The following is a 12,403-nucleotide window of genomic DNA, read 5'->3' as shown; positions in this document are numbered from 1 at the left end:
GTGGTGGCGGGGGAGGCCGGGGGGGCAGGGACAGGCCACTTGTTGGTACCCAAATCATCCAGCAGCCCCAGGAGTCCAGATCCTGCAACCGGTCAGATCCTGCACCGAGTGACACCCGTTCACCTGTCCCAAACCATAGAGGGCTTGGGGACGTCCGCGAGCCCTCCCCGCCCCCCATGCCTCAGTTTCCCTCCACACGCAGTTTGGTATCGGGGATGCCCCACCCCGGAAGGCTGGGGGGGAGCTGCTGGGTGCCAATTAGGGTGGTGTTGAATTGCAGCACCCATAGGTGGGGGGTCAGGGGGTTCGGTCGCCTGCCTCCATCGCTGGGAGCCGGCAGCAGCGAGCATGCTGGGTAATTTCATGCTAATTAGGGAGAACAAAGAGGGAGCGGGCTCGAGGGGGGGGACATGCTTGGGGACGATGGCCCCACCACCCCCTGAGGCAGGGGCTGCGGGAGAGGGGACGGCGAGATGCCAGGACAGGGGTCCCCTTGGGAGCTTTGTCTATGTTCATTAATTAAGCGCTGTAATTAGCACTGGCAGAGGGGTGGGGGCGGATGATGGCAGCCCCAGGTTATCCCCATCCCCAGCATACCCTCCTGTTCCCAGGCCCAGCAGGGTCAGCAGAAGCAGGCACAGGTCCTGGGGATGGGGGCATGGGACGGGGGGGGACGGGGACCCCCACGCTCTGTGTCCGGCAGATCTACCGGCGCTGTTGGCTGGTCTTCAGGAAATCCTCCAGCAAAGGGCCCCAGCGCCTGGAGAAGTACCCGGATGAGAAGTCTGCATGCCTGCGAGGGTGCCCCAAGGTGAGGGGGTGCACTGCACAGGTGCTGGGGTGCTCCCCACTGCGGGGGGCCCCGTGCCAGACCACGTCCCTCCTTGCCTCAGCTTGCTGGGTGGCTGTTGCCCCATGAGGTCCAGTGGGATGGAGCTGGGTCTGGGTGCAGCAGGGAACACGGTCTGGGTGCAGCATCTGGAGTCTGGGTGCTGCAGGGGCCAGGGTGTGGGTGCAGGAGTTGACAGGGTCTGGGAGCACAGCAGGGCTCTGGGTGCAACCCTCAGTGTTGCCCCCCACCTCCTCTGCAGGTCACTGAGATCAGCAACGTCAAGTGCATCACCCGGCTGCCCAAGGAGACCAAGAGACAGGCCGTGGCCATCGTTTTCACCGACGACTCCGCCCGGACCTTCACCTGCGACTCAGGTACGGGGCAGCGCCCACGGATGCCGGGCTGGGGGTGCTGGGTGAGGCACCCTGGCTTGGCCAGGGTCGCCCAGGGGCTGCCGTGGTGCCTTGCAGAGCTGGAGGCGGAGGAGTGGTACAAGACGCTGTCAGTGGAGTGCCTGGGCGCCCGCCTGAACGACATCAGCCTGGGGGAGCCCGACCTGCTGGCGCCCGGCGTGCAGTGCGAGCAGACGGGTGAGCGTGGCGCGGGGCTCCACCCCGCTGCGCTGCACCCCCCACGGATTATTTTATTTTCTGGTTTTTTCCCCGTCTCCAGACCGGTTCAACGTGTTCCTCCTCCCCTGCCCCAACCTGGACGTTTACGGCGAGTGCAAGCTGCAGATCACCCATGAAAACATCTACCTCTGGGACACGCACAACCCCCGGGTGAAGCTGGTCTCCTGGCCCCTCTGCTCCCTGCGCCGCTACGGCCGCGACGCCACCCGCTTCACCTTCGAGGCCGGGCGGTGAGATGTCACCCTTGCCAGGAGGGGGATCAATGCTGCATGCCTTCATCCAGCTGGATGCTCCAGGAGATGGCACTGCTGCCATCACCACAGGGCAGACCTGAGGCTGGGGTGATGGCCACGGCCTGCATAGGGTGCCCCAAGGCGGGGGGTGTTTGGAGCTGGGTCTAGTCCCAGCTCAACACCATGAAGGGGACATCGGGACAGCTCTAACAGCATGGGAAGCCGGGCCAGCTGCCACCTGGGGTGGGTTTTGTTTATCACCCCTGGTGACGTTCCGTGCCCCATCCCTGCAGGATGTGCGATGCAGGGGAAGGTCTCTACACCTTCCAGACGCAGGAGGGTGAGCAGATCTACCAACGCGTGCACAGTGCCACGTTGGCCATCGCTGAGCAGCACAAGAGGGTCCTGCTGGAGATGGAGAAGAATGTCAGGGTGAGCTCCAGCCCACCCCGTGGTGGGGCACAGCAGGGGAAGACTCAGGGGGCCCTGTGTCACCCTTCTCCCTCTCTCATCCACCACAGCTGCTGAACAAAGGCACTGAGCACTTCTCCTACCCTTGCACCCCCACCACCATGCTGCCCCGCAGCGCCTACTGGCACCACATCACCGGCTCCCAGAACATGGCTGAGTCCTCCAGCTATGCCGGTGAGTGTCCCTGCTCCCCTGCCAAGGAGCTGCTGCTCCTCCAGCCCCCATGGCATTCCCAACCAGGTGAGCCCACCCTCTGCTTTGTCCCCAGGGGAGGTGTATGCGGGCGCCCAGGCCAGCTCGGACACCGACCTCCTCAACAGGTTCATCTTGCTGAAGCCAAAGTCCTCCAAAAGCGACAAGCCTGAAAGCAGAGAGCCCACATCATCCCCGTGAGCTGGTGGGCGGGGGAACTGGGGCAAGGGTCCCCTTTTTCCTCCCCAGAGGGTGGCAAGGACGCAGGCAGCCACCCCTCAGAATCCCCAGGAGACCTTGGCACCTCCATGCCAAGACCTTGGGGAGCAGGCACTGGCTCGCACCCTGGCGTTAGTGGAGGTGAGGGCTGGATCAGCCTTGACTGACTTCAAATATATATTGAATATCTGTATTGTAAGAGATATTTCCTTCTCACACAAATGCAAATGTGGTGGCTGCCGAAGAGCCCTCGGGCAGATGCTCAGAGGTTTCTGACTCTTGGGGATCCTGCTGGGAGGCGAAAAGAAGTGCGGGGGGGGGGGGGGTCAAGAAGTTCGGAGTGTTTTCTGCAAGGCAGGAAGGCTGCAGCATCACCCTGCCATGGGCACGGAGCAGCGCCGGAGGATGCGGCTGTGCCAGGCTGATGGTGCAGGGTCCCACCCTCCCGTGAAGAGTGGGGTGCTCCTGGGGACACCCTGCCACCCCTGAGCTGATTTTTGCACTTCAAGCTGTTTAAACTCGCTGTAGAATTGAGATGTCTCAGGAGAAACTGGTTTTCCTTCCAGGGGGTTTGGGTGGGTGAGCAGCCGGGCAGGGCCAAGCTCCCCAGTTTCCCCCACCCCAGCACCCCTCACTCCTCCAGCCACAGCCGTGTGCCCCCGCTGTGCCCCTGGTTTATCTGCTGGTGGGCAACCCCGGGACTGGTTTTGGCCAGTAGCATCTGTCTCTCGAGGGGCAGCTTTGTGGATATAGGAAGTCCCAGGGCAGAGAAGCTCATGCCAATGAGGGGAGAGCTGCATTCCTCTGTGCATTCCCATAGCCCTCACTCCCCCCTCACCCACTGGGTACCAGCCCTTGCCCGGGGGGAACTGGGCTTTATGTGCTGAACTCAAAAGCAATTGATTTTTTTCTAGTTCTATTTATTGACCTCCTTTAGAAGGGCTATCTTTTTATTGCCGTGAAAACCTTGTTGTTTCTTTGGAGTCTTCTTTCTGTCTGGGTTGGATGGTTAGTGGTTTTCTTTCTGCCCTTTAAAGCTCCAGGTCCATGTGTTGGGCACGGGGAGTGTTGTGATGTGGGAACCTGTGGTCTGTAAATACTGTGTCTTGGGGTTGGTGTAGCTTGTGGCTGAGGCTGGGGGAATGTTGGGACAGAGAAGGGGCACTCCCTGCAGCATGGCCGAGCACGGAGGGGCTTGTCGGACCCCAGCACTGCCTGGCAGCACGTCCTCCCCTGGGTGAGAGGTGTAATTTGCTCTCTTTTCCTGGCTACACACCTCATCTGGAAAAGATGTAACATTTGTTACCAAAAATGTTTCGGTTTTCTGTTTTTTAAGGAGTTGCTCAATGAATAAACAACCCTTATCCACATCCACCCTTCCTGTTTGTCTGTTCCATCCAAGCGCGCTCGGGAAGCGCAAGTGGGAGTAGTGCCTGCCAGGGAGAAAAATGCTGATGGGGGGAGATTTCCTGAGGCTCCTGGCAGCAAGCTTGGCTCAGAGCTTTGTTCTGCCTCCAGCCATGGCCAGGACACTTCAAGTGAAGCCCTAAAACCGCTGGGATAGGGAGAAGGGTGGAGCAAGTTGCCACTCTCCATCAAGCAACCCTGAGTGAAACAGGATGCCAGCACTCCATTGTTATCCCTTCCCTCCAGCCACCCGAAGCTCCAGGGACGTGCCAGGGCAGTGGTGGCTTCAAGTCCCCAGGTGAAGGAGTTTCAAGCCACGTCATCTTCCAGCTCTCCCAGAGTTGTGCCAGGCAAGTTATCCATGCCATGAGTGCCTGGCAGTGCTGGCCTCACGGTGAGACAGCCATGCCAGCTGACGCAGTGCTCCCTCCAGGAACAGGCAAGGACATGGAAGCAGCAGCCCAGCCACAGCAGGTTTTCCCTGGAGGGGAAGGCAGTGCTGATACAGACTGCTCTCTCCAGCTCAGCATGACCCTGTCACCACTCCCTGAGCCATCCCCATGCCCCATGTCAGGGGCACACATGCCTTCCCCTCCCTCCCAGCCCCCATGGCACAGAAGTGGCAGGTCTCTCCAGGAAAGTGTCACTGAGAAGCTCATCCCAAGCCACGCTGGGCACTGATGGAGGGGAGGAGAAGGGGTGACCCTTGCTGGAGCCTTTAAGCCACTGCCAGAGGGGTCAGGGTATGAGACCTGCACCAAGCTCAAGCCCAGCACATCCTCGGGGCTGTGGGCACACTGGAAGGTGTCATCCAGGGTCATTCCTGACAGACCCCCTGCCACCCAGCTCCTCACAGAAAGGTTATACACATAGAGGGGTGTGTGTACAGCTCCAAAGGAATCTGTAAGTACAGCTTTGCCTGCCTGACCCAGCTGGGCTCCCCTGCAGTGCTGCCTTCTGCAGCATCTTGCCCACCCCGGCTTCAAACATCTGCTTCGAACACGGCGCTGGCTGAGCGAATGCGGGGCTGCCTGCGGGAGGGGGGCTGCTCTCCTCGGGAGATAATGTCACAAGCAGCCATCAGCATCAGCAAGCAGTGCTCCCTCCAAAGCACATCTCATTAAGTTAATGCCTATTGGAGAGAAGTAAATGATGTGGCATCTCCTCCTGCAGCCCCAGCCAAGCTTTCAGGGATGACAGAAAAATGTGGGGGTAAGGCTTTATTCAGCACAGTGAGGAATGGACATGTAAATAAGGTAGGGTTGTGTAACCAAGGTACACGCTTCCCAATCCCAAACACCACGTGGCCAGAATCCAAAACCAGAACCAAAATGCTCAGATCAGTTGGAGACAAAGCATGTCCTAGCGAAGATGCTCACTGATTGATTCCTTTCCCGTTTTACCCTACACAACACAATGGCTTTCCCTGGAAAGCAAGGTCAGGGAAGAGGCGTCACCAACTAGCAGAGCTGGGCCAGGAAAGGCAGAGGGAGATGGGGAGGTAAAAGCCTCTCCCCAGATCACGGCCAGGCAGAGGCAAGGACCTGCTCCATCACTCACACCTCAGCACTCTCTTGCAGAGCTATCTCAGTTAATAGTGAGGACGTCGCTCTGAATCTCGTGGCTCAGCTGGGTCTGGAGGTCGCTCAGTTTCTTCTTCAGGCCGGACAGTGCGGACAGAACGATGGTCTCCGGGCGCAGGGAACCACAGGACTCCACATTGTAATAGAACCTGGGGTTACAAATCAAGGGGTTAAGTCACCGCCTGCTCTGCACGCACGTGCAAGCCCAGAGTGCAGGCACAGAGCAGTTCCAACCCATCCCTACCCACCACAGGGAGATCTGCCGGAATTCCAACCATCAGCATCATTTACCTCCCAACCAGGCAACAGCCAGCACTGTCCCTCTACAACTGTCACACCAACACTCACAACTTTATGGGCTACAAGACCATTTCTGGGATTGATTTCTGTTCAGCACCACGACCTGAGAGCCAGCAATGAGCCCCGTGCCAGGGAGTAAGGCTGGCTGAGCCACTTCTGCAAATAACACCAGCAATCAGAGCACGACACACACACAGGTGAATAAATGCCCTAAGCCACTTCCCCCCACAGGCCTCACCACCAAGTGTGCACTACCCTACCTGGCAACATGAACTCAGGAGAGCTATTATCTCCCAGAGGGAAAAACCTGCCAGATCTGGGCATATCACCAGGTGACTCCAATTCTGCTCTGCTTTTCAGCTCCCTGGGCTGGCAACTTCAGCACAGAGTGGACACTCTTCTATTAATAAGAGCAGATGAGATGCACCCAACCAGTGCCCCCACCCTCCAGTTGTGGCAGTGCATTCAGCTCCCTACCTCTCTGGCTTCCCATTGGGGTCATAGGGAGCCTGAGCATCCTCGTCGTCGATCTCCGAGTACTCACTCTTGGGCCTGGAATCAGAGAGCAAGAGAGGTCAGCACAGAGCCCCTGCTCTGGCCTGGCCCCACAGAGCCCAGGCACTCAGTTTGGCGCCAGAGAATGAGCAAGGGGCTCATGCCCAGCACACAACAGGATGCTCAGCACACATCAAGTCTGAGAAAAATGCTCAGTCCCACATTGCCCTTCCTGGCTCCTCATTAATGCCACAGAGTCATCCAGCAGTGCTGGAGGAGGGGGATCAGCCCTGCTGTGCCCAAACACAGCAAGCCCAGTGCAGGTGCTCACAGTGAAGGGATATCAATGCCTGAAGGGACTGTCTATGGAGCCTGGACGCTTTTAGAGAGTAATGGACCTTGTGTTATCTTTTCTTTCCCCTTTCCACTAGGCCAGGAAAGCACCAGAGCACCCTGGAACTCAAGTCTGTAAAGCACAGCTGAGGTGGGAAAGCACAGTTAGCTTGGACCCAGCAGGAAAGAATCTCCTGTACCTCAAACACCATCTGCATCAGTGAGCTCCATCCTGATGTCCTGCACCTCCACTCCTCTACTAAAATCACTGCAATACCCATGCATCAGTTAGTCAAACACATCTTTCTACCCATTGCACCCCTTGGTTTATAGAGCACCATATCAGGCTCTGTGGGAGCACTTAATCTGTGTAAGAAAACCCAAAGCCTTGAGCTGTCTGAAAAGCCAGCACAGAAAATCCCGTGCCCACCAAGGTCTCCTGCTGGCCTTCCTCTGCCCCAGCAATGCCCAGAAATGCTGATCCCAGCACCCTGTCATCAGCTGCCTGAAATAAAACTGCATTTCTCAAACAAACCCTGTACAAACCACTGAGAGAGATAAAAGTGTTAATGGAGCTGGGACTTCTCACGACTTGCAGAACCACTCATGACTGAAACAGAGCAGAGGTTTCCACCACCAAGGCAGCTGTTTGGAAAGTCCAGCTGCATGCCAGTGCTCTGCCAACAGCCTCAAAAAGTAATTAGCATGAAAAACTAAACCAAAAATCCTAGCTAGCCTTGGACAGCAGAAGCCTTTGGCTCTGTATTGTCTTCACAGCAAGGTCAGATGAACTTGGAAAGACAGATGTATCATCATGGAACTGGCAGCTACAACGTCAATCTTCCTTTCATATTTTTCCAACTTTTACATATATTTTGTCAAGAACTCCTCAGAAACTGTTGTATACCACACCAGATTCCTAAAGATGCAGCTCACCCTGCCACCAAACAAAAGAACCTCCACTAGCAGCTGCCTTGGGCCACCCAGCCAGGGAAGCACCACATTGCCGAGGTGCACGAGGTACATGTGTTCAGCTGGGGCTGCTCTCCCTGACACCAACATTTCCCAAAGGCCACGCTCTCCAAAAGTCACACCGTGACATTCCCCATCTGAAAAGGCAGCAAAGCCAATGATACCTCAGCCTGCCTGGCACCCCACTGTCCCACTCAAAGCAGCATTCCAAATCTGTCACTTCATCAGTGTCACAGACTTACGATCCAGCACTGCAGAAATTAAACCAAGGAATTTTTACGGCACCAAAATGAAGCTTAAAACTATTTCAAATCCCCATTTGAAATTCCATATCCATTCTTGTTTCTCAAGCATCCGATCTATCACTCAGACAGTCAACTAAATTTTGGGGCAATTTATCTGCCATAAATCATTTGGAAACTTCAAAACTGTCCAGTTCCATCCCCCAAACTGCTGGTGACAAAGGACAGGCCGGCACATCAACTCTTGAGACATGCTCCTGACCACAAGACTGTCAAGGAGCACCCTCAGTTGTGGTCAACCAGCCTCTCACAGACCTTCCCCCTGACAGCCTGGTCTGCAGCTGGCAGTTCCCCCACGTGCAGCTTCAGTCCATGCACACAGATCATCAAGGCTGAGGAAAATGCCCATTTCCAGAATTCCAGCATTACCTGCCAGCCTGGTTCTTACTGCACTGCCCTGACGAGGTGCTGAAGGAGCCAAACGCCTGGCACGTCCCATTCCACCCAGACTGACTGATCTGGGCCCACAGAGCCCATCAAAGCCAAGCGGGGTTCGCTCCTTCCACCCATAAAACAGGGCTGGGATGGCTGTGGGCAGGCTGTTAGGGATTCACCTGCAACTCCACCCTTGGTGACAAAAGGCTTCTCAGGCCTCCCAAGTGCAAACTGAGCAGCACAGGATCTCCCTGACAGGTCTAGAGCAGAAAGCCACTGGCAATAGGCTGAGGTGTGAAATCAGGGCTGAACTGCACTTCTGGGAAGCTTGTTCAGGGACAGCTAATTTAGCAAGGGACGGTGTAAGGCCACGTCCTGTGATGGGTTCGAACACCAGGCTCAAACCAGAGAGTGAGGAGGTACAGCAGCCCCACTACCTGCCTGCTACTGCTTGCAGCCATCTGCAGAGTCAAATGTGGCAGCACAGGGTCTGGCAGTCAGAGGAGAACCCTCCAAGCCCCTTCTGCTGCTCAGCCTCCCCTCCAGCTGCAGCTCTGCTCAGGGTTTATTCCCCCTTGCTCAACCCCAGCTTCTGCCATCCCTGTGCCAAATCCTGCTCCTGTACTGAGGTCTTCCTGACCTTGGGCTGCTGCCCTGCTCTTGTGGCAGCATATCCACCACCCCCTCTAGTCCCCACTCTCAGCCTGTCTTGGCTAAAGCACCAGGTTCCTCAGCACTGCTGGCTCCAGCAAGCTCAACAACAGGATATCTGCTAGGTGGTCACTGGGATGCAGAGCCAGGAGCAGCTCAGGTACCTACTCATGGAAAAGGGATGCTAGATAAAGTGCTCACCCAGGGCAGCAGCTTTCCAAAAGCCAAATCATGTCACTTTTAGATGAGAAGCAGCATGCTACTGGTGTAGAATGGTATGTCAGAGGAGAGGAAAGGGAAAAACCCTGCTTCCAGGTCTCAGGCTCCAGAAGTGAGGAGAGGTATGGGTGGAATCAGAGCCATATTGGGCTTCCTCATACAAACAGGGCTGCAAAATCTGTATTGCAACCCAACCTGCCACTCTTTGCTCTCACAGCAACCTCTTCCACTTCATATGGGTCTGTTCCTTTCTCAGACTTTACCCTGACCTACACACCACTTGCACAGAGGAGAAAAAAAATGAGCAACAAGCGTTGGAAAAGAGCACCAAAGGCAGTCAAATCAGCAATGATGGTACACAAGAGAGAACAAGAGGTGACCACAAACCAGTCCACCATGTATGCAGCTGAAAACAAGCAACTGGCCAATGCAGGAGCAGAGTCTGTGCAGGACGAAGTGATACACCCAACATCACTTACTGACCCAAATCATCCCCAGAGCCGAAATGTAAGTTTGTTGCCTGCTGGAAAAAACCTTTTCCAGTGCCTCCAGACAGACAGTGGGACGTACCACTCCTCTGGTTTGGGGTACACCGTGTGCCTCAGCGCGTTGTCTGGGTCGTACTCGAAGGCCACGCCCGCCGTGGGGTTCCACTTGGCGTGCTCCTTCCCAAAGCCCTTCTTGGCGTAGGCTCGCAGCCGGAGCTCCTGCCCCTTCCGCAGCTTCACGATGAGGATGTCTGCCAAAGCACACACCCATCAGCCTGAGAAGGCTGCAGGGGGGAAAGCAGTCTGCAGGATCACGCCACAGCAAAGGCAGGGATTTTTGGCGCCCAGGAAGATGTCGCCAGTATCCAGGGTTTGCTTGGATTCTTAGAGGGGCTGTGTCCCCAGAGCAGGTAAGGAAAAAGGAGCTGCACAGGCCCCCAGGGAACAGTGGAAAGCAAACCATGTCACCTTTTTGCTGTCTCTGAGCTCTCACAAGGAGACAGAAGCACCCTCTGACAGAGGACTTTAGTTCTGGGGACAAGCTGTAAGTGCCATTAAGACAAAATGCTACCCCACTGACACAGTGATGCCAGTGGCTCTGAAGCGTCAGATTTACAGCTGCCTTATGGTTACACAGCTAGTAAATGAAAAATGAGTTCAAAGAACCCCCCAAAAAAGTTAATTTCCTCCTCCAGCTCTTATTCCCAGTGACCTGCCACTCACCATCCTGCTCCACATAGTCATTGGGGTCATTGTCTCTGCTCCGAGACGTCACCTGCAGCAGCAGAACGAAAGCAAGCAAATTAATGACAAAATCAGCTTTTCTCTCCACATCAAATACCAGTTGTCTACAAAAGTTAGAGATGGTGGAGAACCCCTCTAGAGTGACTTACAGCAACAAAGCCAGCCCACCCCATTTAATGGAATTTGGGGCAATTCAGGTATGTGATGTCCCCCCAATGGCCTGCTCATCTCCTGACCTGCTCTCTCCACAGGATGGAGTGCATTCCAGCCCAGCCCAGCACATCTGCTTTGTTCCTAAAGTCACTCCCACAACTGCTGTAGGTGACACAGAGCACTCACAGCACCTCAGCCAAACCAAGTAAGAGACAGTGGGCTCCAGCTGGGCTTTAACCAGGCAGACACTGTCACCAGGCAGCAGGAGCAGCCCCAGGTTGCGGTGACATCCAGATGTGGCCTCAACAGTGTATAAAATCATTTTCTGTAAGTCCCTTTGCATCTGTCCCACCAAACCTCCACAAGGTGACTGTGCAGGAGCTGTTTGGCAGCAGTGCTCTGGCCAGGGCTCCTCACACCTTGCTGAGCTGGGAGCCAAGAACCAGCAAAACAGAGGCCTCAGGTTGCTGCCAAGGGGCTGACCTTGTCCAAGCCCTAGCAGCACACGGGCAGAAGGCAGTGGCACAGCAGCAGGACACAGGCACACACACACTTGGGGTGTTCAAGGTGAGATGAAGAGGCAACACTAAAACCTCTCGAGAGTTTGGGATGAGGGGTGCAGGATGAGGCCATACTGCTTTGGATGCCATCAGACAGCAAGGACAACACTGAAAAGACGAGGAGGGCACTGGCACTGCTTCTGCAGGTATTCCTGCTTTGCTCTCCCTCTGCAGATCAGGTGGAGCTTTAGGCAACGTGAAACGTGCTCAAAGGGCATTGCTTTGTCCACATTCCACGTGTCTGCTACCCTGGCCACAGCAGGGATGTAGAGAGGGACAAGCAGAGGGCTGGCACTGACCGGAATGACCCGGGGGTTGTTGGAGATGAGGTCGCGGGACGTGACGTGACGGGTCTGGTCCTCGTTGCAGCGAACGTCCAGGGTGAACTCCACGGAGCACTCGGGGCAGAACTCGTCACATGTACAGTCCTGGGACACACACACAGATTGAGACCTTTGTGCAAGAAACTGCCAGTGCTTCCCATGGGATCAGACACCCACCACCACCAAGACAAGCCCCACGACACTTCGCTTGACTCACTCTGGAATATTGCATCTTATCCACAATGTCATCGCTGGTGAGAGGGATGAGGCCTGTAGGAAGAAGGAAATCAGGGGATCTCTGAGTGAAGCCACAAGAGCTCCTGACTTTCCTGTCAAGACAGGTGGAGGAACAGCAGTTTCCTGACAAAGGTGTTTCAGCATCTTTGGACTGATTTCACCCACAACCCACTCTCATCTGCCCCCCATGGCCAGCACTCACCCAGCCTGTGTGCAATGAACTCATCGTGGAGCACAGAGGAGTTGGCATCTATCTGGACCCAGTCGATGGCTGCAGGGAGGAGAAAGCCACAGAGAAACACTGACATGAGGAAAAGTAAAACGGTTTGTGAGGGCATAGGAAACATTACAGAGACACACTGAGACAGCACACACAGCGCACGGGACTGGCTGAACACGGCTAAGGAGAGCTGAAAGCAGACAGGAGGTGCGGGAGAACACGGAGGGGAAGCGATGGGAGCCACCGGGAGAGTAGCCCGGGGGACCGTGACCACGGTACCTATGGTGGGGACTTCAGCGATGAACACTCTTCGAATGGAATTTGCCACCCTGAGGGAGGGAAACGCCCGTGTTTAGGCACGAGGGGGCGTGGAGCAGTGGGCCGGGGCCGCTGCGGGGCTTGGCCTCGGACACACCGCCCGGCCGCACCGCGATCCCCCTGGGGAGGCCGGGCCTGTGGGGC

The 12,403-nt window shown here is 56.0% G+C and overlaps 2 protein-coding genes across 3 annotated transcripts; one reads left to right on the top strand and one right to left on the bottom strand.

The window, feature by feature from the left end:
* Positions 1 to 658: 658 nt before the first annotated feature.
* DOK4 (docking protein 4) lies at positions 659 to 3,947 on the top strand. Its single transcript, XM_029965508.1, has 7 exons — positions 659 to 811; positions 1,092 to 1,206; positions 1,303 to 1,422; positions 1,505 to 1,694; positions 1,991 to 2,129; positions 2,219 to 2,342; positions 2,437 to 3,947. Exons 1-7 carry the CDS (start codon positions 659 to 661, stop codon positions 2,559 to 2,561), a joined length of 966 nt encoding a protein of 321 aa, XP_029821368.1. The 3' UTR covers positions 2,562 to 3,947.
* A 1,244-nt stretch (positions 3,948 to 5,191) lies between these two features.
* On the bottom strand, positions 5,192 to 12,334 carry POLR2C (RNA polymerase II subunit C). 2 transcript variants are annotated; one of them, XM_018083396.1, is made up of 9 exons: positions 12,221 to 12,334; positions 11,924 to 11,992; positions 11,702 to 11,754; positions 11,461 to 11,589; positions 10,428 to 10,479; positions 9,787 to 9,955; positions 6,347 to 6,421; positions 5,549 to 5,718; positions 5,192 to 5,412 (listed from the first exon to the last, which is right to left on the bottom strand). In XM_018083396.1, exons 3-8 carry the CDS (start codon positions 11,714 to 11,716, stop codon positions 5,574 to 5,576), a joined length of 585 nt encoding a protein of 194 aa, XP_017938885.1. In that variant the 5' UTR covers positions 11,717 to 11,754; positions 11,924 to 11,992; positions 12,221 to 12,334; the 3' UTR covers positions 5,192 to 5,412; positions 5,549 to 5,573. The 2 variants fall into 2 exon arrangements, with proteins under 2 accessions (XP_017938885.1, XP_008922460.2); XM_008924212.2 differs by having other exon boundaries at positions 5,192 to 5,718.
* Between the last annotated feature and the right edge of the window lie 69 nt (positions 12,335 to 12,403).

The sequence above is a fragment of the Manacus vitellinus genome, unplaced genomic scaffold, assembly GCF_001715985.3.
Source record: "Manacus vitellinus isolate BGI_N305 unplaced genomic scaffold, ASM171598v3 scaffold_10_pilon, whole genome shotgun sequence".
Taxonomy (NCBI): Eukaryota; Metazoa; Chordata; class Aves; order Passeriformes; family Pipridae; genus Manacus; species Manacus vitellinus.
The sequence above is the reverse complement of the archived record's forward strand: the minus strand, read 5'-3'. Positions and strand labels throughout refer to the sequence as shown.

Excerpts from the sequence above, each read along its gene's own strand:
- DOK4 (XM_029965508.1), top strand. The coding sequence starts at position 659 with ATGGGACGGGGGGGGACGGGGACCCCCACGCTCTGTGTCCGGCAGATC. Across the intron at positions 1,207-1,302 it reads GACCTTCACCTGCGACTCAG|AGCTGGAGGCGGAGGAGTGG; the intron begins GTACGGGGCAGC and ends GGTGCCTTGCAG. Across the intron at positions 1,423-1,504 it reads CGTGCAGTGCGAGCAGACGG|ACCGGTTCAACGTGTTCCTC; the intron begins GTGAGCGTGGCG and ends CCCCGTCTCCAG.
- POLR2C (XM_008924212.2), bottom strand. Across the intron at positions 10,480-11,460 it reads ACAACCCCCGGGTCATTCCG|GTGACGTCTCGGAGCAGAGA; the intron begins GTCAGTGCCAGC and ends CTGCTGCTGCAG. Across the intron at positions 9,956-10,427 it reads TGACTATGTGGAGCAGGATG|ACATCCTCATCGTGAAGCTG; the intron begins GTGAGTGGCAGG and ends GTGCTTTGGCAG.